Consider the following 21,956-nt stretch of genomic DNA (forward strand, 5'->3'; position numbering starts at 1 on the left):
GGCTGGTCACTTCAACAGCTCTCTGCTTCCATCCCTTCATCCAAACACTGGGAAAATGATGTTTTCTTTGTTTGTAAATCAGCAGAGATTGCTGAAGTAATCATAATCCTTGGATATGCTTCCTTAAATGAGTAAGGTAGAAACAGGTAAGAATAACAAAGTGATTTAAGTGTATCTTGGTGAAACCAGTAGTGGGATACAGAAGTTAGGTAAAACAGATTTGATGAATTGTGGATAGAGGGTTGGAGAAAATGGCAGAATAGATTTCAAGAGCTCAAAATGGCTCATCTTGGCAAACAAATGTATCAAGGAATTTTTGCAGCTTACTCTAGTACTATACTGGGTGAATACATCAAAGAAATCATCAGGCCCCTTAATTGCAAGAAGAGAATATTGAAAACCAATGGCCAGTAGCTGAGTTGCAATAAGAAGGGAACAATGAATGGGAACGTCAAGGAATTCAAACAATGTCTGCATGGGAGGAAGTACTTCAATTCCTGCTTCCAAAAATCACGAGGAATCACAAATTAGGAGCAACCACCTGCCAGCCAGGCAGGATGGCAAGAAGGGCAGCTTTAAGCAGAAGTCCCTACCTTTACCCCTGCCAGCATGCCAGTGGTGGAGACACTGAAGTCAAGGTAAGCAAGTGTTTCGGGGTTAGAAGGTTTGTAGATCTGTGCAGGCCGCTTCTTTGGCAAATCGTCTGGTGGAGACAGAGACAGAAAACGTGTGTATGTCACTGCCAAGCCCAGTGACAAAAGAGACAGAGCTCTCCTGGTCCCAGCACTCACCTGTGTCCAGGACTGGAGGCCATGTCCTGATATCCACTGCTGCCGCCGCCTCCCGCGACCGTAACAATTTACAAATTAATTGCGTGGTCATTAAGCAGGCAGAGCGGCTCACCTAGAAATTCAAGAAATAAATAAAACCACAATGGGATACTAATTAACTCCTCCATGAAAATGGGCAAGACTGTGACTTATTTTCTGCCAGAACAGGACACAGGTATATCAATTTTATGTTCTCTGACTGGCAAGTGGGAAGATGCTCAAAAATGCAGCTCACAAAGAAGACATGTGAATTTTATGACTTATATGAAAATTGCACTTTGAGAAGAGCATTGTAATGAAATTAAAGGCACCTTAAGAGTGAGAATGTGACCTTTCCAACACTTTGTATCAGCTCTTACCCCAAAGTGCCAGTAAAGAAGACTGTGTCCAAAAGATTTCCTATGTGACAATAACGTATCTTGGTTCATAAACGTATGAATAAAATATTTTCAGATAAACCAAAACCTAGTCTGACATTTTATATTAATAATTTTACTATCTCAAGTCAATTTTATGTTAGCCATGTATTTCCAATTCCTGTGCTAGTGATAAACCACTGGGAGCTCTTCTGATACTGGCAAAAGCAGCTGAGAACAGAAATTGTGGAAGTGGCACTAAGAAATGAAATGGTGAATTTACAGCAAATTCCATCTGCACTGAACATTAAATGATAGATGCTAAATTGTCCTTTTAGATTTGCTATTCTTAAAAGTTCATAGGTATCAACTACAAGAATATTTCTTACTTAATGAGAATACTTCTTATTCTTATTAATAAAAATGAATATGCTTAAGGAATTCAGGCAAATATGCATAAAAGCACTGAAATCACTGAAGATAAAACACAGGAAAAATTGGAAAGGCAGTTTTCTTTTTTTGCCCAAACTTTGAAAATCTGTGCAAATGCTGCTAAGAGTATTTTTTTCTTTAAGGAAAACGAAACATTTCATTGCACACAAAATTTCCTGTGTTTAAACTAATAAAATCAGTAATCAGATGTACACTAAATTTTACCACTGAGCGGAAGAGAACAGCTTCTATTGACAATGACCTCATGAAAGTCAACTTTTTAGAACACCACAAATTTACATATTTTGAAATTTGGAACAGACATCACTGAATCAAACTCTAATCTCTTGACACTCTAATCCCATGACTGCCTTGTACAGACTATTTGAATACTTCAAACTAAAAGTGAATACAAACAAAGCCACTGCAGCACCCCTTAATCCATTTTCATTGTCATGGCAAGGCAAATTAATTCTTACATCACTAATCTTAATCCATGAAAATCTTGATTTGGGACACTAAACCATAAACAAAAGGAATTTCAAGAGTTGGTGGTTCCCAGCCCCCTCAGGAATTACATAATCTGGATGATCAGAGGGTTTATTAAAATACAGAATATCTATTGCCTGAGGAATCAGAGGCAAACACACAGGGATAGTGGGAAGGAGAAAGAACACAGCTTAGCTACAGGTCAGGAGCTGCTCAAGATGGGCTCAGTTCAGTTACATTTTACAACTACCAGCTCATCACAAAAACACAATTATGAGGCCAGTTTTTACTCAGAAGTCCTTCTTACTGACTACAAAAGGTGCTGTGCAGACGTACAACGTGTTACAGCAGGCATTGACCCCACCACATCAGGAAATTTGTGTGACTGCATTGGCACTGAAAAGACAGCTGAAATATTTTAATTTCTACAAAACCATTAATCTCAAAATTGAGAGAAATTCTTGCGTAAAACAAAGCTTGATAAGGTTTATAAAGGTTTATAAGTCAAACTGGCATTAATATGGCTAATAAATGTCAAAATTTTATCTAAAGTTAGTCTATCAAAAGGACAATGGATACAAGCAAGCTTAGATCTGTCAGTTTTTTATCATGAAATCAAACATCTAGTTTAGCTCTTAAACATCAAAAGAAAAAACATATTCTACATCACTTCTGCATGTTAACAATTGATGTTTAAAAATACTGAGTGCCAAAATATTCAATAACAAGAATCCTGAAAATAATAGGACAATTTTTCATACCTCTTCTGATACTTTGTGGCATCTGATGCCATAAGGAAAGCCAAAAATTAAAACTATCTCTACTACTTGTTAATTGAAAACATCAAAATTAATTATCAATGGTAAAACCACATTTGTTTAAACAGGTTTCTTCCAGAATTCCAATCAGTAAATTAGAAACTGCCACATGTAAAGGGCTATCTAATTCCAACTATTTTTACTTCCCTCAGTAAGAAGTACATTGCAGCTATTTATGTGCAACAAAAGGTTAAACATTGTTAGATAAAGCCAAAACACTAAAAGAAAGCACTGAATGAAAAAGTCTGAGCAACACTTTCCTGGATGAAACAAAAGACCAACCGACATCTTTGCAACAAAACTTTGAAATTGCTTTAAATGAAGCACACTTGGATATTCAGTGGTGACCATGCCATTGGTGAGGATAAACTTCCCACTGAGGTTTTTCTCAAGAGTCTGTGTGGCTCTGCCTGTGAGGAATCCTAGCACAGCTGTATATATTTATAGCTATATAAATATTTATGTATTTATATAAAATATAAATATAAAGAAGCATTTAAAATACATTTATTGAAAGGAGTCACGCAACCGGGGCATAATGCGACAGCTCAAGCGAGCGGGTCGTGTATTGCAGCAGTGATTTTGCAGCACACTGAAGTCCAGAGTCCTGGGAAGGAACACAGCTCTTCAACCCAGCCACCCTCACTCAGGTTACTGCTCCTAAAGCCACAAATCCTTCATCAGACACACCCATCTCATCTCCTCGTGCAATGTGAGTGGCTCACCTCCACGATCATCTTGACGGTGGGCAGCGTGGTGGCGATGTTCTGGGGGTGCGGCGGCCGCACCGTGATGGGCACGCAGCCCGCGTACAGGCACCCGTAAAACGCCGCAATCAGGTCGATCCCTGCACGAGAACAGAGCAGAAACCCCCCCTGAAAATCAAACAGCTTCAGCACAGACGCCTGTGTCAGCATCAACATTCCTTGGAACTGGACCCAGAAGGTTAAATGAGTGACTAAGCCCTTTAACAGACTTCTTTTTCAGCCCCTCGTCAGGATTTGTTCAGCTTCAGTGGTTGCTCTCAACTGCACCGTTCTGAGCACGGGTGACACACAAAACTGCAGCCAGAGAGCAACATTTAGGAGAACTCCAGTTTGTTCAGGAAGTAACCTGTTCAAAAGACTGATTTCTACAGATTAATTATCTTGCTAATTGTACATTTATAGAGTGTACAAAAAGAGGGATGTCCCAGCAAAAGGATGAGGTAGGATGATGCTTGGTCCTATCAGCTGCAGAAAGAACATCTGGAGGTTCTATAAAATACTGTCTTTCTCTGGCCATTTTTAACCTCACATAGGCAGTCTTGATTCATCTACCTGAAATTTTACAGTAAAAAAGGGAGTAATGATTTTGAAATCCTGCTTCTAACATAAAATTTGGTACTGTGCCATATAAATATTGACAGCAGGTGATGGACAATGGACAGCACCCTTCAGGCTACCTAAGGAGGCAGAACAGTTCAGAGATCCCTTGAATACTGCTGTCTGTCACCTCCCTGGTGCTGTACACAGGCTGTGATGACAGTGGGGGCTGGTTCATTCTTTCAGTGGAGAAGGACCTGCAGTGCTGGTAGGTTATTGTTCCTTCAATGAAATGCATCATTTGTGGGAAGTGAAATACAGAAAACAAGCATTTAAGTTTAAAGATTCGTCTTCTTTTGTGGAAAAGGTTTTTCCATATTAACCATTGCAAAACTGCTCCTATAACTACAAAGATATAACCAGTGTACTGAAGTCCTTACAAACCAAATATCACATTACAGACCTTAAACCAGACTGTTTATTTCACTAACACACAAGAAATGTTAAAGATAAAAGAGCAACACTAGATCAGAAATAATTTCAAGCAAATGTCAAACGTGTTACTAGTTAACACAAACTTAAAAGCCTTGAACCCAAAGGATGAAAATCAAAACCAAGAGACCTATCTAGATTAAGAGTCTATAGAGAAAATTATAATGACAATTTTGTATTTCTTGATCATTTGCTACTTATCAATCAAACTTCTACTCTAAAAAAACCCCATTTATTACTTCCTGGTTATTGTTGCCTTACCCCCAAGAGGGAATTGAACAGGGGAATCTAAGAACACTCAACAGCTGGAACTGCATGCTCATAAAAGAGTCAGTATCCAGCAAATAAAAAAAAAAAAGCCGTAATTAAATTTGACCACTTGTAAGAGACAGGTTTTAAAAACACAGGTTAGTCTTAATCTGAATCCAAAGAAATAAAATCTGTGTGTATGGATAAAGAGAGATTCTTTTAAATACATTTGACTAAATTCAAAGGAATGTGCATAAGGCAAACATCTTGTGTTTGACAATTCACATGGTGCACGTGGAAACAGCCCTGCTGCAGCATCGTTCAGAAGGACCTCGGTGAACCTCCAGGAGTCCCAAGGTGCTGCTACAGCAATTCTTTACCTGGTGGGTAAACCAAAGCCACATGGTCTCCATCCTGTAAATGTCCCCTCTCCATCAGCATGACAGCTATCTTCTCAGCTCGTTTATGCAGCTGGACACATGTCAGTGAGTTGGCTATTGTTCCCTGCATGGGAAGAAAGAGAAATGTCACAGGAGATAATGTGATGGGCTGAAACTCTATTTTCCTCTTCACCTTAGAAGCTGTGGGATGAGGGGCAGCCACAATATGCCATGCAATGAACTTAAAATATGGGAACATTCAGCCTTAGGCCAAACTGTAGTTGGAAGGAGAAAATGTTTCTGCAGTAGAGGAATGTTCTCTGTTCCTTCTGCCCTCAACAGTGTTTCTGCCCCCACCAAGGCAGTACAGCAGTGTGCTAATATCCTGTACTTCCTTGGCTGCACAGGCAGCACTCCTGCTGCAGCCAGGGAAGTGCCCTTATGGTCTCTGTAGCAAACTGAAGCATCTGTGGAGAGCAATTCTGAAAATTGCATTTTGTTGTCTGCACACTGGAGTGGAGCCAAATGGCCCAGCAGAAATACTTTATAGACAAAAGACAAAAGACACAGGAGAAAACAATACTTTGTGATGGAAAAAAGAATTAGTCTGGAACAAAAGATAAGCACTTATATTGCATATAAATGGAAGAGAGAAGAAAGGCCATTTTTTAAATTTGAATAACTCTGGTCAGCGTGAGCTTGGCATTTTTGAAGCATTTCAAATAGTGCAAACCCAAAATCATCAAACAGTCACAGGTTTTAAATTGAATGAGTGTTACAGTTCTTGCACTTCCTAAATATATGTATATATATATATATATATATATATATATATATGTGTGTGTGTGTGTGTGTGTGTGTGTGTGTCTGCATATATGCACACACACAAGTACACATTTAGAAAAATATATACATCTGCATCATAAAATTCACTACCACTGCAGGCAGACACCTCAGAAGACTAAAAATAAATGTTCAGGACAGACTGGCTGCTCCTAGAGCTGGTCAGGCCAGGTCTGGGCTGGGAGAAAGGGACAGGGCAGTATGGGAAGGGCTGCATCTTGGCTTGCGTTCTTGTCCAGTGGAAAAAGAGGAGTTCAGTCTCCAGTTGTGACACACCTGGCACCTATCATAAGCACTAAGTTCACTTGAGAAGAAGTGTTTCTGAAAAAACTGGGGAGGAAAAGGTAAGAACATGTAAATACATGTATACTAAAGAAGAACACATAAACACATTAAGAGAGAACAGTGCATCAAAAATGCAATGTAATACCATAAAAAAGTCTTGCATCACTATCCTCCTAAAGAGAGAAAGCAAGAAGGTCTACTGTTTCAAGGAAATGCTCTTTACACTCTATTTTAACAAGGCAAGGAATAATAAGTATTTGTTCTGGTGCTGGTTTCTATCCACCACCACCCCACACACCACTGCAGTGTTTGCTCAGCAGGCTTCAGAGAGGAGGCAGCAGTTTGCCAAAGGACAAGCACTGCAAGCAGTGCCACGTTACCAGGATCACCTGGCATTCACAGACCTCATCACAAACTGTCAACAAAGAGCACAGCCCAACTGGAAATAAAATGGGCAAAAGCCAGGGCTCAGCTTTCCTCTTCATCATCCTCAGCAACCACACTTACTGAGTTGCACTTCAGACAGTTTTAGTCAGTCTTCTGATCAATGTGGAGATCATTTCACTAGAAGGCTTCCTCTAAAGACATGTGCAACTCTGTGGGTGCTGGGCCAGAGATGACTTCCATCTGTCCAGCCCTGAGAATGCCAAAGCAACGTGAGGTCTGGCTGTCCTGCCACCGCAGACCTGTCAGGAGAATGTGCCTAAATTCTCCATTCCTTCTTTCAAGAAATGGCCTGTTTCCATGGTTATGAGAAGAAGGACCCTTTGTATCCCCCCACACATCAGAAGCATAGTTCCTGCCAGCAGATAGGAAATTGCTGTAAATCAAGTGAATTTGTGCAAAGCTTGTTTACATTTAAGACTTCTGGCACTTGCTGCCTGTGAGCCAGTGGGAAGTCACTGTTTATATGAAGAGTAGGGAAGGACAATCCTGTTGTTGGACAAGAATCACTTGCAAGCATCAGGCAACTACTCCCTTTGGGCCTTTAAAGAGCTATCCTGAAATGTAAAGGTGTTGCAATCCTACATGACACACACTAAAAACAATGTACTGCGCTAATTTTGAAATATTTCAAATTCTCACAGCTTGGGTTTCAGGAAAACACTAATCTCAGTGGACTTCCATTAGTCATCCACTGCAGGATGCCTGAATATTTTAGAACAAAGTGTACAGACAATGTCCAAGGAAGAGAAAATAGGAAAAGTTACAAATCAGAACTGAAATTCAAGATGGGCAATAAAATTTGCCTAGGGCAAACCCCACCAAATCTGTCATCATTTCCCATAAAATATTAATTCTCTCCAAAAAGCATTACATCTCAATCAAATTTCATATGATGAGATACTCTTCACTGAGAGTAACAGAGAAACTGTATTTTAAAATCCAACTGCTCTTCACTTCTATGGAACAGGAATTTATTTTGTTAATCCTTGTTTTGCACATTGTGTACTTACTTCCCTTCCCTGTTTGAATACTTCTGCCAGCATGGGAAGTTTGGCTTTATTTAAAACTCAAAAGCAACAGCCTTGTGTGGAAGGGATGGGATAGCACACATCAGCTCTTTCTCACAGCACCTTCACTCCTGACTTAGAGGAGACAGCAATGCAGTACTTGAATGGTGCAATACTGAACTTAGAAACAGCATTGCCTCTCAAGATTTCTACTTTGCCATAAAAAAATACATTATTACCTCACTATTTATCTGTCAGGTTTCACATATTCACAATTATGAGCTATTAATCTGAATTTTAAAACAAATGTATTTAATCACTTATTGGTAGCTTCAAACTGAACTTTGTACCAGCACTGTAAAATGGAGAAGGACTTTCTGTATATACTGTGAGTGGTGATTTCACAGAGGTCCACAAATTACTGGAGGTATAAGAACCCATTCAAGTTGTATAAAGATCACAGAGGCTGAGACAAATCAGCTACTACTCCAGGGGAACAGCACTTTTCCAGGCCTCCCCTCTCCTGAAGACCCTCACACTTTGTGTGCTCCCCAGATCTGACAGATATGTGTAGATGTACTGTGATGGAATGGTTTGAAATCAGACCTTAATTCTCTCTGTGGTCTTGAGAATTATTGGTTTGTCATCTGTAATCATCCAGGAAGTGAAGAAATTACACTACAGAAAGCAAGGAAGTTTTACTCTTAGCAAAGCCAAGCTCTGCACCAGTCACATTCATTAACTCATTTTTAGTAAGCAGTGAAATATAGGCTATGCAGAGAGATTTATAAGTGATCCTCTACAGACTTGATTGCATTCTGGGCATATATTTTCTTCTCTTCACCTCCTTTCTTCATTCTCACACCTCCCCCAGATGGTCCAATCTCACAAACAACAGCCATTGTTATATTTAGGGAAAATGCTTTGGTTTTGCCAAGCCTGTGCTTTTCAAATTGGAAATCAGGATGGTGAGCAGCATTAAACATTGCTATTCACACAGGGACAGATCTGAAACAGATTCAACAGTATTGAAACAGATTTGCAGTGTCAGCTCACACACAACACGTATGTGGTGGAAAAAGGAATGAGAAATGTGTAGGGCACACTGATACAAAAGCAATCAGTATCTTGACAACTGACAATGATGATTCTCTTTTCTGCCTCAGTGACTATTAAATGTAACAGCTGACTACAAGTGGAAATAAGAAGAGGAAGGTGCCATCCAGGCAGGGCACAAGCAGGGGCTGCTGAAATCCCAGGGTGCCTTTGCCAAGCCTGTCAGAGCCATGGCCTGAGACCCTTACCCTGCAGTTGAGCAGGGTGTAGAGCACGTGGTCAGGGGTGGTCTGAGCTCTCCACTGCAACACTTCTGACAGGAACAGGAACTGCAATAAAGCAGAGTGACAGTCACAACACCAAACAACTTCTTGGCTTTAAAGCCAGGTCCAAATAGCCAGAAGCACCAAACAGGAATTAATTCTCTTGTTGTCACACATTTTAGGAAGGTGCTTTTGCATGGTAGCAGCCACTTCTCTGGAAGTGAAGCCACTGCTGGGATTATGATATATTACTGCATATACTTCCAAAGCAATAAAAGTTCTTACTGATCCCTCTGAATTTAAGCACTATTTAATTCTTTAGCTTCTCTTTTTCTTACTCAAATGCATAAGTACTTATACAATTTAGAACTTACTAATTTAATTACTCACATAAGCCCCCAAAAGAGCTGAATTTCAACTTAATTTTCCAGGATTAAAATAACAACAAATAAGGTCAGGACCTTATATGTTAACAAAATTCTCTGGATTCCACTTGAGCTGGTAAAAATGATGTAATAGAGGGTTATTTCTGGTAGAAGCCCCATGAACACTTTCCATCACATTTTTTCTGCTGTCCCATGCAAACTTATTTCAAAAGATCCATAAAAATGAAATGCAATGACTTCTCATCATGTCTATTTAATATTTATCTGTAAAGAAGCCATATTAAATCTATGCATTAATTAAAAAGAAGCCATCAACAAATTTGGTGGTAATAATAATAATCATCATCATCATCATCCATCATATCTCTGAACTGCTAAATGTCCTGATGTCAACTATATGATGTTCAATATATATATGGATGAAGTGAACTATATGATGCTAAATACAAGCTGTAACAGAAAAGTTTAGCTTACCTTTCTGGCCTGGTCATTATCTTCTATTTGCCCCAAATCTCTACCACTGGCCTGTGCAATTCTTTTTCCAGAGACCAAGTTCCCCACCATCACAGAGGCAGGGCCAATTTCTAGAATTAAGCAGAAATACACCAAGCACAATAAAAATCCTTTGCTTGTGGATGAAAATTCATGTGATTTCTTTTGCATTACATCATGTTTTCCTCACTGCCATCCATAAAACCAAAATTTGAGCACATTTCTCTTGACATAAACTTTGGATAAGAACCAGAAGTGGTTGGAACATACATAGGACTGAATTCATCCTCTCCAAACAGCTCTAATTTAGCAGGGGCTCTCCACAGCCAGAGACATATCTTGTCTGCCTTGACAGGATGAATCTGGAACATTTAGCTCCTACTGTAGGCACATCCATTCAGGTGCCTCAGTCCAGAGTGACAGCATTCCTATTTCCCTCTTCTGTTGCCTGGGCTAAGTTGCATCTGTCTTAGGAGTTCTGTAATGCTACAGACACTAAGTGCCAGGGATTAGGAAGGCAGATGGTGCCTATGATAAAATATATAAGCCCTCTAGAATAAGATTGAGGGTTTTAAGTTAAGTCTTTTCAGAAGAAAATAAGATGTGGTGGCTGACACTCCTCCACGAGGTGGATTTCACTGATGTTTTGTTGCTGCCATTAGGAGACAATACCAGTCTCACAGACACCATTTAAGCTCATGTTGGCATTTGTTTTCTGTTTCTCCAGAATGGATTACTGATCAACTGCAATTTATACCAGACTCTACTTCTAGCCTATGGTGTCCAAGTGATTGTTTGGGGTGTAAGTAACCAGATAATGTACAATCTAAAGCACCTACAGACTACACTGCTTTAACATTATAAAAGCAGCACCCTCTGGGTATGTCACAACAACACAAAATGGGGGAATTTGATACTACCAGTCTTGTTTCTGTGCTCCTGGCAATAAATAATATTATGAATACAGTAATATTTAATGCATACATAACATATCTGTAATGATCTCCATTGATTCTAGTTCAGCAATTACCTTGTGGTGCAGCAACAAGGAAATACCAAAGTGACCACTGCAGTAAAAGGCCTCATTGCTTTCATTAAGTTAGTGCAAGTCACTGTTAACCTCTGACACTCAGTATCCACAAACCAAGACTATGGCTTTGATTCTGAAACATTTGTCCAAAGGTTTTAAAAAAAGATGATGGTGTAGGCAAACTTGCACTGAATTCATGAGGGATAGTATTCATATTTAAGATCCAGAGAGCAAACCCACTTCTAATTCCAAGGTGTTTTTCAAAGTGCAAAATAACCAACACTTAGTCTAATGTAGCTGAATCCAAGTCTTAAGCCTGAGGCTACACATCCAGAACTCCTTGAAATTATTCTGAATACTAAAACCTGCAATTGGATTCAAAGGCAAAAATTTGTTAAAATTTACTTGTACATTTGGCACAAGTAACCAGTGACTGGATTACAGCAGGCTACAAGGGCTTTCTTGGTCTCTTGAGACAGTCCCTTGCTGTACCATTTCATCCAACATTCTTCATGAAGAGGCAGAACTTCTGAAGAACCATCTTAAAACTAGTTAGGGTTTTTCCTCTACTCTTCCTGCTGTAAGAGTAATACAGAATCTCCCCACACAGGTGGGGGATTAAACCACTCATTCTTTGCTTTAATTTATTCATGACCAGTTTTGAAGTATTTGCTCTTCCAACACTGTTCTTTAGTGACAACAGTCCTCTTCCTCTCTGCTTCTAGTTTACAAACTCAGCCTTCAAAATAAGCCAAGATTTTATGTTTGTCTGATTTGGTCTCCATCCTCTTTAAATATAACTGAAGAGGAATTTCTGAAGACCTCCAGGTGTGGTCTCAGCAGCACCTTGTAGAGTGATAAAAATGTCATCTTTATTGAATTAGCATTTTTCCTTGCACTCTCTGTGAAGGTGCTTCTAGCTCCTGGCAACACCAATGATGTCCTTGGCACACACAGAATATTGAAGAGAAAAGCTGATGAAGCTGATTCTCACCTGTATCAGCAATTACTTGATTTCACTCCCTTACAGTACCTCAAGCACACAGCACAAAGTCACAGTCCCTTGGCCTTCACTGCTCCTACCTGGTTGCTTTTGCCTTGGTTTGGGCAGGTTTGTTACGCAGGTGTGGGGACACATCAGCACGTTACAAGGATGCAGAGATCCTTCCAGGAAGAGCTGTTTGGTTTCTGACAGGTGAATCCCTCCCAGAGGTGTCTTGGGAAGTGTGTTTGCTGGGACAAGTGCTAGGCAGTAGACTCCCACTTGATGAATGCTGTCAATTGCCTAAAAAAGCACACAGGAAGTCGATTTTAATGGAAGGCTAATTTTTCATCACTCTAATAAGCACGTGTTGTTCTGAATTCCTGCATAAACCAGCCCTAATAATTAACTGGGGATGGAAAGACACTTCAGCTATGTCAGTGATAAGGGGGTTCTATTCACTGGGAACAGGTGGACAGAAATGTTGTTATACTCATTCCAGCAGATAAAAAGCAACCAAAAACCTGGTGATAAATGCCCACAAATCTAGGCAATAGGAAATGCTACCTTGTTATCCCTCTTAAGCACACATTGGTAGCAGATATCCTGGAGATTTTTTACAGAGATGGGCTGTCAGACCACATGAAATTGTTTTTAAGCTGTGCACTTCTCAGAGCTAAAGTTCAAAGGATTCCTATCAACTCAATATCCAGTCCATCTTTTTGGGCAGGGCAAAATTTCAAATAACTCCTATAACTAATGATGTATGCAGCTTGTGAATCTTTTCTATTTTTTATAAGGTAATAACTGCTTCATTCCCTGATCACAGTGTAAAAGATTTTTGGGCAGGAATGAAAAATATATGAGGGAAAACTATGAAACTATCCACTTGGAAAAAAACTGGTTGGAAAAAAACCTGAAAAAGAAGCATCTTTGAATTGTATAGCAACAATGTTCACTGGCTGAAATTAAAGTGAATTAAACAGCATCACTTTCAAGAAAACTGTAGCATACAGTATCTATGTAATTGATTGAGCTAAACATGAATATCCACGCACATAGATTTTAATTTTCCACAGATTTAAAGGATTTATTTTCCTTATAATGGTAATAAAAATTGCAGCAAGTGTGTTAGAAAGCCAACTTCATTGTGTTAGAACACCAACTTCAGGCATTTACACAAACAGAGAAACAAATTACAAACACCATCTCTAATGAGTAGTTAAATGTTCAAAAATATAATTTACTTATCTTGCTTTTAAATTTTAAACTGTGAGAAAAGTGAATTGATATGTGTACTGCCTTGAAGATACAATCTATACTCTGAGAATGAAATAATCACTTACAGTTATGTATGTACTAAAGTGTAGACCAATAAATTACTGATTACTCCTACAGACTAAGAAATGCTTCTCTTTTGGCTTGTGTTTGCTCCATTTCTTATTTATTTGACTGCAAAATCTCATAAGAAAGAATAATAAAATGGTGAGTCATTTAAAAGCATTGGAATTTTAGCAGTAGCAGCTCTCACAGCAGAATTGGAAGCCTTTGCTGCTGGTCTTCAGACATCACCCAAAAGATCAGCAATAGTGAAATATTTATGGCAGGCAACACACAACATCTCATGTTTCTGGCAGAAACTATCATAACCTACTAATCTTAATGTTACTTGTAGGTTCTAAAAAGCACTGATAAATCATGGCATCCTCACCTGACACCTGAAGGAAAACCATCACAAGGCAAGTAAACCATTTTTACTCAAAGATAAAACTCTGTGAGTCTAACAGGGGGTGAATGGAAAGCAATACCCAGCTGTGGTAGGGTGAGGAGTGTATGCAGTGATTCCCCAGGAACTTCTGAACTGTCTCTGAGAGATTCATCTGCTACACAAGGCCACACAAATATCGTGGGTCATTCAAATCTGTCACCTTTCACACCTTGGAGCTGGGCACATTTCTGAGGCAGGGAATGACTTTGTCACAAGGATGACAACTGGTGAACTGAGCCTTAAAATTTTGAGGGGGAAGAGTACCAGTCAATTTTAAAACTGCTGGCATTTCTGGCTCTTGATGAGATGGCTTGGTTTTTGAAACTACTCCATCCAGCCAGAATCAAATATCTGAAATCTCTGTCCCTCTCTTTCATAGTGAAAATAGACAACATATACCCAAACTTGTGGAGAGTCCAGACTGCTGTGCTGTTTGAGCTGATAAAACACCTTGTTCTGACACAATTCTCTGGGCAAACACTCTCCAGTGCTGCAGTAGATCTCCTGGCTTTGCCTAGTCCTGCCAAGTCCTGGCACTGGTAAAACTGACACCCAGTCTGCCCTACAGGGACCACAACCCTGCCTGAAGGGTCAGATCAGCCTGCAGCAGATGAGCATCTAGGGTCTATCTGACTGACCTGCTGGGTGATCTGGGATCTTCTACTCTCAAGAAACTCCATCCCCAGCCTGACCACTCCCTCCCAACCATTCCTCTGCTAAAGGCACAGATGCAGGCCAGCATAGTCCCACAGCTTTAGCAGCTCTACCACCCTTCAGCTTCCTGCCAAGGGGCAGGATGGGTCAGGAGAGCCAGAATATGTGCAAAGCACTGGAAAAACTGGTTCTGCAAATTGAGACAGCTCAACTGCAGGTAAGAGACAGCAAGACACAGCAGCAGCAGGCAGTGCAGGGCAGGGCTGGCACAGGGCAGCACTCACAGAGTGTCAGACAACTCACAAACAGCATTAAAATCAAGTAGCAGTTTGCTAGAGTTTGTTACCATGGGCTTCACTGAGAGCCATGACACAGGCTGTAATACTGTTATGTTGTGCCTCACCAGCAGGTGATTCAGATACAGCTGGTTACCACTTCCTGACATCTGTCATTAAAACTCTGACTGGGAAGAGGCACAAAACATCCCACATGTTCCTGGCTTCTGTCCTTCATCTCTGCTCTCAGCTGTGGTGGAAACAGAAACTTCTTGTCCACATCGTGGTGCATGCCAGAGTTGCAGGCTTCACACGTGGGTGGTGAAAGCAGCCACACGAGTGTACTTTGATACATGGCCTGCTATTCTCAGACACTGCTAGGACTTGATCAGACTCAGAATAACAGGGCTGACTCTTGGCAGCAGTGTTGGGACACAGGATTCCTGCAGCTTTCAGTGCAGAACTCTACTGGATGTGATTGTGTAAGACATTAGTTCTGTAAAAGTCACAAAGATGCTTCGCTGACAAAAGAGAACAAGTGTTAAATCCAGAGTTTCAACCCCTTTAGGAGCCTGCTACTTGACAAAAGTGTGGGCAATCCAAAGCCTCTTCTTCTACAATAGCTGCCCAGGTGTTTTGAGGTGCTTCAAAGGCTTCCTGGGTGATGGCAAGCTAGAGGTTCCATCTTTTCTTGGTATTAATTTAGCTCTACTGTGAATATGAGATGCCTCTAACTGTATGAAACGTAGCTGTCTTTTGAATCAAGAGAGCAGATGAGCCTGTCTTGAGAATGGATGAAGGCTTATTTGTTCAGTTTCTTGAAGGATACAGTAGATAGATTCTCTTTCTTATTCAGTAAAATGCAATGATGAATAAAAACATCTCTGAATTGTGTGGGACATTTTTCTTCAGCTCTTAGGTAAAGCAAAAATGCCTGCAATATATTTACTGAGAAGAGCTCTTGCAGAAGGACAGGAAGGAAGGTAGCAAAGGGAAGTAGAAGTAACAGGAGACAAACTGTAGACAGAGTTGAGACCACTTAACAAGGTAGCAACAAATAGATTTAATCTGACTACATCTCCATTAAATCTATTGCTTTTGAGTCTGAATTGGATTAACCACAGAGATGGAAGACGACCCTATCTAAAGTATCTAACATTTTTGTGTGTGGACATTAGAGTTGAAAAAAAACCTGAGTAAATTATTGATATTGCCAGACTGCTGGAATGGGATTCTTTGGAAGAGGTATCCCTCTGAAAAGATAACCCCACTGCAGATACCTTGATCTGAGCTAATCAATCACTTTCCTTCATTTCACTTCAGGGAAACTGGGATTTTTTGGCCAAGTTTCATTAAGTTTATTTTAGCTATCCACTAGAAACACATAATTCTCTCTCACCTGTCAAAGAAAATAAATCTGGATGAGGCCAACTCTGTACCCATGCATATAACTGTGAGCAGTTAAGCAACTCTGGTAGCTTTTGACAGTAAGAGTATATAATGCATTCATTCATTCATTCATTCATTCCTTCCCCTTTCAAAATAAAGAATGACTATATCCTTATAAACCACATGCTACTCTGTCATTGCTATTATTTACTTCAATTCATTCCTATTTTCTTAGAGCATTAAGAGCAAGTGCAACTGAAGGTGGACTCACAATTACTCAAAGACAAATGTCACTTACCTTAGGGGTCTGAAAGATCAATAAAAAGAATATAAAGTAAGGAAAAAAAAGCTTCCAAACACACATATAGAGCATTACCTGGAGAACTCGACTCATCCACTGAAAACTGTCTTCTTCTGTGGAGTCTGGCCTTTGCTCAGCAACAATAACTATCCTTTCATCATGCAGCACACTCACAGAAAACACTGCTATTCTATAGGAGGAGAGAAGAGCATTTAGTGCCAGGACAGAGAGAAAAACTTGTCTTCTGCATTAACCTTCTACAAGTCTGATTTCTTTACTTCTTAGTTAAACTACTGGTGTATCAATTATTAATGTATTTATGGGCAAAAAGCTACAAGAACAGTTTTAGATAAGTTCTGGAGTTGAAACAGCAGGCTTTGTTCTACAGTCATGTATATACAAGCAGAATGTCAGAGCAGGACTGAGAAGTGAACATTCTTGGAAGAGGAAAAGCAATACATTTGGGTCACACCAAGGCTGTTGCTAAGATGTTATATAACAGCCAGCAGAAGCACCTTCCTTGGCCCCATCTCAGAAGATGGTAATTGCAACATCATTTTGTGAGAGGTCTGACATGAGATGGAGTGTGAGCACGTGCTATTGCACGAGGCCCTTCAGAAGTTTTGGATGTCTCCTGCTCAGTTTCAGCATATGAGGAAGGTCACACAAAGAACCATTTTCACACTCAAAAACTCCAGTGTAAGGCATATTGCAAATGTTCAGTGCACACAGAAAGGCTCCTGTTGAGCCAACACCCTCCGAATTAACCAGATGTTCAACTGGAAGTTTCAGTAACCACAGTTTCAAGACCTTAGTATCCAAATTCTGCCTCAACATTGCCTTGGGCTTTCCTCAGCAGTCTCGTGGTTCAGGCAACATGAACAGAACTGGAGGGAAACTACAACGCACATCAGGCATTGCTTTCTGTGAGCATCTGGATCATTTACACTTCATCCAAACCAAATAAAGATTTCTACATAACATAGAGAAAGAAAGGATCAAACCTCCCCCTGTAGACAAATTTCATGGGTTCCACAGCCAGTGCTGTTGCTACAATGTCATCAGCATTATGTCTTCTTCCACTGACAACCATCAAACCATCCATTTTGCCAATAACAAAGACCAGTCCACCTGGTCCTATAAAGCCTAGAAGTCCAGTCCTTATAAAAGGATATTCAGTGATAGGGCCACCAGAACTGGTCATAGGAAACACCTGCAAAATAGAAACATGGGTCTTCAGTTCTGTACACAGAGATCAGGCTGCAAAGTATTTCAGGCATTTTCTCTCAGATGGCAATTCTGGAACACTGTAAATAGGTCACTGGTGATGCTCTTTGTCCTTCACTGACCATAAAGGGAGTGTCAGGAAACTCCTACACTTGTGTGTACCTGAGTTCCAGCAAATTCAATCCCACTCTGTTCACACTACACATTTTCTGTAACGGTGAGCCTGTAAATCATTTATGACATTAAAAAAATATACACATCTACATAAATAGTATTAAATAAAAACCCATGCTGAGCAGACTGCCAACCTGAGGTGCTGTGTATAGGTTAACTGAGAGCTTAACTCAGGAACATTTCAGGAGAGGTTTTTTTCAGCATTTCATGCCCATTTCCAGCACAGTGTAAGAAACAGGCAGGCTAGAAGTGAAGCAATTTTAAGGTACAGCACATTAATGATTCTTTCAGCTGACCACACTTTTATTTAAGGTCAATTAAGTTCTCAGAATACTAGTGATCATGTCTCCTGTAGCACACCAGGAAGTGAAAATACAGCCCTACAGAGCACCTCTCTAAATGTCTGAACACCAGACATACATGACTTCCACAGACAGAATCCTATGGCTTTTTCTACCCTAATTAGCACAGTGAAATCCTTTTGGCATGTGAGCTGCTCTGAGGTGCATTTTGACACAACCACACTTTCCTGCAGTCATTTCTTTAAACCTAAATGGTCTAAAGGCAAAAAGACAATGGCAAGTGGAAGACCATGCCTATATATTGTTCTTGAAGGCTCATCTAAAAAGAAAGGTCAAATTCTGCTGCCAGAAGCCCATGGGTGACTCTTACTGAACAGATTTAATGCTTATACATCTTTGGCCATAATTCATCACAGGAACACAAAACTCTTTGACACTCTAATACCTGCAACATGAATTAAGCAGTAAAACAGAACAGAGATCCATTTTGAGAGAACACTTAAAATCATGCTTAACTTTAAAATAGAGTGGTCCTGCTCACTCAACGGCAGTTTATTTGCTTAGCATTAGGAAAAAGTCTAAATCAGTCTAAATATGCTGTTAAACTGCTGACAGTTATGAATTATGAATGATATCACAATTACAGCAAGTATCACAAAATGAACAGAAGTACCTTTCTACCCTGAAGTATGTAAAATCCAGGATTATCACCCACACTGGGCATTGCCAAATGTGTTTGCAGCATAAAAATCAGCTGTCTACAAATTTCAGATCACAATTGCATAGTGGGATTCCTGACTTCAACAGCAGGATGTAGAATCATATCTACTTGTCTCCATTAATTATATAATGTGCAGTGCTTACAACATTCAGCTCTGCATTTTGCAGGAGATATTAGTCACATTCATCTACTAAAAGTGGTAATAACAGAGAGGTTTTTAAGGGAAACCTAAATGTATTAGTGTTAATTTCTGCCATAAATATTAAACAAGAAAGAATTGTATCTTTAAAATAATTTTTTCCACTTTTTCTCTAATTTCTGCAGCCTTACACACTGTGTTCAGCAGAAGTTAATGATAACAAGTGAGCAGGTACTACAGAGCTATCAATACAGCTGTGTGCACTGGAGTCAGAAAACAGATTCCACAAAGCCAATAGGCTTTCACCTAATGCAATTCAAACAAAAGCAGATGGGCACTAATCAGGAAAAGGTTTCTCTGCTCTTCAGATACATCTCTTGAATACTACATCTGTCAGGATTCTGTATAAATAGAAGCCTTAATGCTGGAAGTGCTGTGGAAAGGTTGAAAAGTGCTTTCTAGAGATACCAAGCAGCTTTCCTACTGATTGCAATAATCAAATTCAGCACATAGACTTATACAATATTACCTTTTGAACTTGGTCTTTCTTACTCCTTTCTTTCTGATTTTTTTCAGCTCCCGGTATCTTATTTGAATATTGAATAAAAGCTCTTCAGAGCCAAAACTAAACTCACATAAAGATCTACTCTTGCACTTAATGAAAAGGACTTCAGTGCAGATTATCTGGCTAGAATGGCTAGAATATAGGTCCCAAGCCACAAGCATTGATTAATATTGCTATTCTTACACTGTTAATATCAATACTTCATGTCAAATATTACCTTGAAACAGAAAAAGTTCAAAAGGAAGGATTTTATATAGCACTTTTTGTCAACTTACCTCAAAAGTATTTTTGGTCATGCCCGAGAGTCCATAATATGATGTACCCGTTGCAATAGCACATACACAAAGTTCTCCTATCTCATCTGTTTTACAGAGCTGAGGAATTCCATCTGGCTTCACTGAACACATTATAGCTAGAGGGAGAAGAAAGGAATTCAAAAAATATTATAAAATGAACCACAGAATCACATAAGTGCTGAGGGAAAGACAACATGGTGGAGATGACATAAACAAATGAATTACATGTAGTGTAATGTCTAACAATCAGTTTCTTGAACATTGAGGTGTTCAACATTATTAAGTGGTTTTCTCTTATGAATGATATTTATATAAAGAAGGCAAGGATCTTTATGTAAACTCAGTCTTTACATTGATAACAATACCTATTTGCCTTGCTTTCTGAAACTGCAGTTCATCTGTAATACTGCTGTGAAATGTGATTGTGTTCCCAGCTTTGCATACTGAAAAGCTGATCTGCCTCAGTCAGTGCAAAATGAAACACCCTACTGGAGCCCTTGATAATTACTATACAGCCAGGGAGGCAGACAACCAGGAAATCCACCTCTCAGAAAGTAGCAACACCATACGAAAGACCAAGATATTCCAGCAGACCAATAGGGTTGTTTTACTGAGAATCTATCCGAGCTCAGACTCCCTCTGTCTGGTCTCACAGGCCTGCAGAGACAGCAGGAGCTAAACAGGAGGGATTAGAAAGCGCTGGTATGAGAAAGAAGCACTATTTTATGTTAACCATTTGAACAAGAATCAGGAATGCTGCTTTAGCTATCATCTCTGGAGTTGGAGTACAGCACTGGTAGATTTTGTAATTGCAGAGATCAGGGAAATGATGATCAGGGAAAATAGAAAGGACTCAACACACCTTTTAACTACAAGGGTGCCAAATCTTTCACCCAGGACAAACAGGAGTGTGTACTTTCATTAACTAATCAGAACATAATATGAAGTGCAAGATGGCACATCTATTATAATTGATAACTATAAAACAACAATCAATTGTAACTTCCCTTATTTTAAGTTGTTCAACTGAAATTTTGTAAGATGCATCCTTATGTTTTATTGCTTTGGTTCATAACAAACATTCTCTTACAAAAAATACAGTATTCTTTTCTAGTGTCCACAGCATCTTATTTAAAATGCAGCTGCCTTATGAAAAGTGTTATCTTCCTCTTCAGAAGCACTGCTTTCAGTTTGAATTTATCAACATGAACTTTTCAGTCATACCTCCTCTATCTAGTAGCTGGGTGATGGCACAAGACCTTTGGAAAAACATTCTGCAAGCTTTCAGATAGCAATTTTGTTGATCCTTAGCACAGGCTATGAAAATTTTCCCTACTGAAACCCTTTGTCCTGGTTGGACTTGTGGATATTTATAGCCACAGTACTTTAACTGCCTCATTTTCTCTACCAACACCTCACAGCCTAGGAACAGATGTGGTGGCAGGTTATTTAATACATGTTGCTAATGCAAGCACAGATAGACTGAGGTAAATGCAGACAAGAAATCTTGAGATTTCCAAACCATGAAGTTTTGTAAGGTAATGCTTTTGAACTAAAATGTTTTCAAGGACCTTGTAGTCCCAAAGCTTGTAGTCCAGCAACAAAGTACGCTCAGCTGCAACTTTCTACTGCCAATTACTTAAACTGATGGATAATAAGAAGTTTCAAAGGAACTTCCTCACCTCCTGGCATCACTAAGCCAACATCCTGGACAGTCAGGACAGACAGCTTTTCTTCAGAGTCCACTCGAATCACCCCGTAGGTGAGCCCATGCATGGACAGAACTCCTCTCCCCGGCGGCTGGTTGCTGTCATCTGTTGGCCTGTGAGCACGGGTTAGAGCATCAGTGCACCATCAGGCAGGTGGAAACATTTCCTTGTGCTTAATGCACTACTATTGCAAATACTCCTCTGTTCCAAAGGTTTAAAATTCCTCCTTCCTGCCTCCCCTGTTAGGCCCTATAAAATCCTGGTTTTCAGTCATTTCTGAGTAATTATATCTTTT

General features: G+C 39.7%; 1 protein-coding gene across 5 annotated transcripts in view; it reads right to left on the reverse strand.

The window, feature by feature from the left end:
* The window catches only part of DIP2C (disco interacting protein 2 homolog C), a 308,808-nt gene that overhangs the window by 49,285 nt on the left and 237,567 nt on the right, over nucleotides 1-21,956 (reverse strand). For all 5 annotated transcript variants that reach the window (XM_059839896.1, XM_059839887.1, XM_059839905.1 and 2 more), the window contains 11 exons: nucleotides 21,635-21,774; nucleotides 19,932-20,068; nucleotides 17,533-17,741; nucleotides 16,604-16,718; nucleotides 12,243-12,444; nucleotides 10,112-10,221; nucleotides 9,237-9,317; nucleotides 5,351-5,474; nucleotides 3,651-3,772; nucleotides 792-903; nucleotides 594-703 (listed from right to left, as the gene is read on the reverse strand). In XM_059839896.1, coding sequence (XP_059695879.1) covers nucleotides 594-703; nucleotides 792-903; nucleotides 3,651-3,772; nucleotides 5,351-5,474; nucleotides 9,237-9,317; nucleotides 10,112-10,221; nucleotides 12,243-12,444; nucleotides 16,604-16,718; nucleotides 17,533-17,741; nucleotides 19,932-20,068; nucleotides 21,635-21,774 — 1,462 coding nt within the window. The remainder of the gene's footprint in view (nucleotides 1-593; nucleotides 704-791; nucleotides 904-3,650; nucleotides 3,773-5,350; nucleotides 5,475-9,236; nucleotides 9,318-10,111; nucleotides 10,222-12,242; nucleotides 12,445-16,603; nucleotides 16,719-17,532; nucleotides 17,742-19,931; nucleotides 20,069-21,634; nucleotides 21,775-21,956) is intronic.

Source organism: Haemorhous mexicanus, chromosome 1 (genome assembly GCF_027477595.1).
Source record: "Haemorhous mexicanus isolate bHaeMex1 chromosome 1, bHaeMex1.pri, whole genome shotgun sequence".
Lineage (NCBI taxonomy): Eukaryota > Metazoa > Chordata > Aves > Passeriformes > Fringillidae > Haemorhous > Haemorhous mexicanus.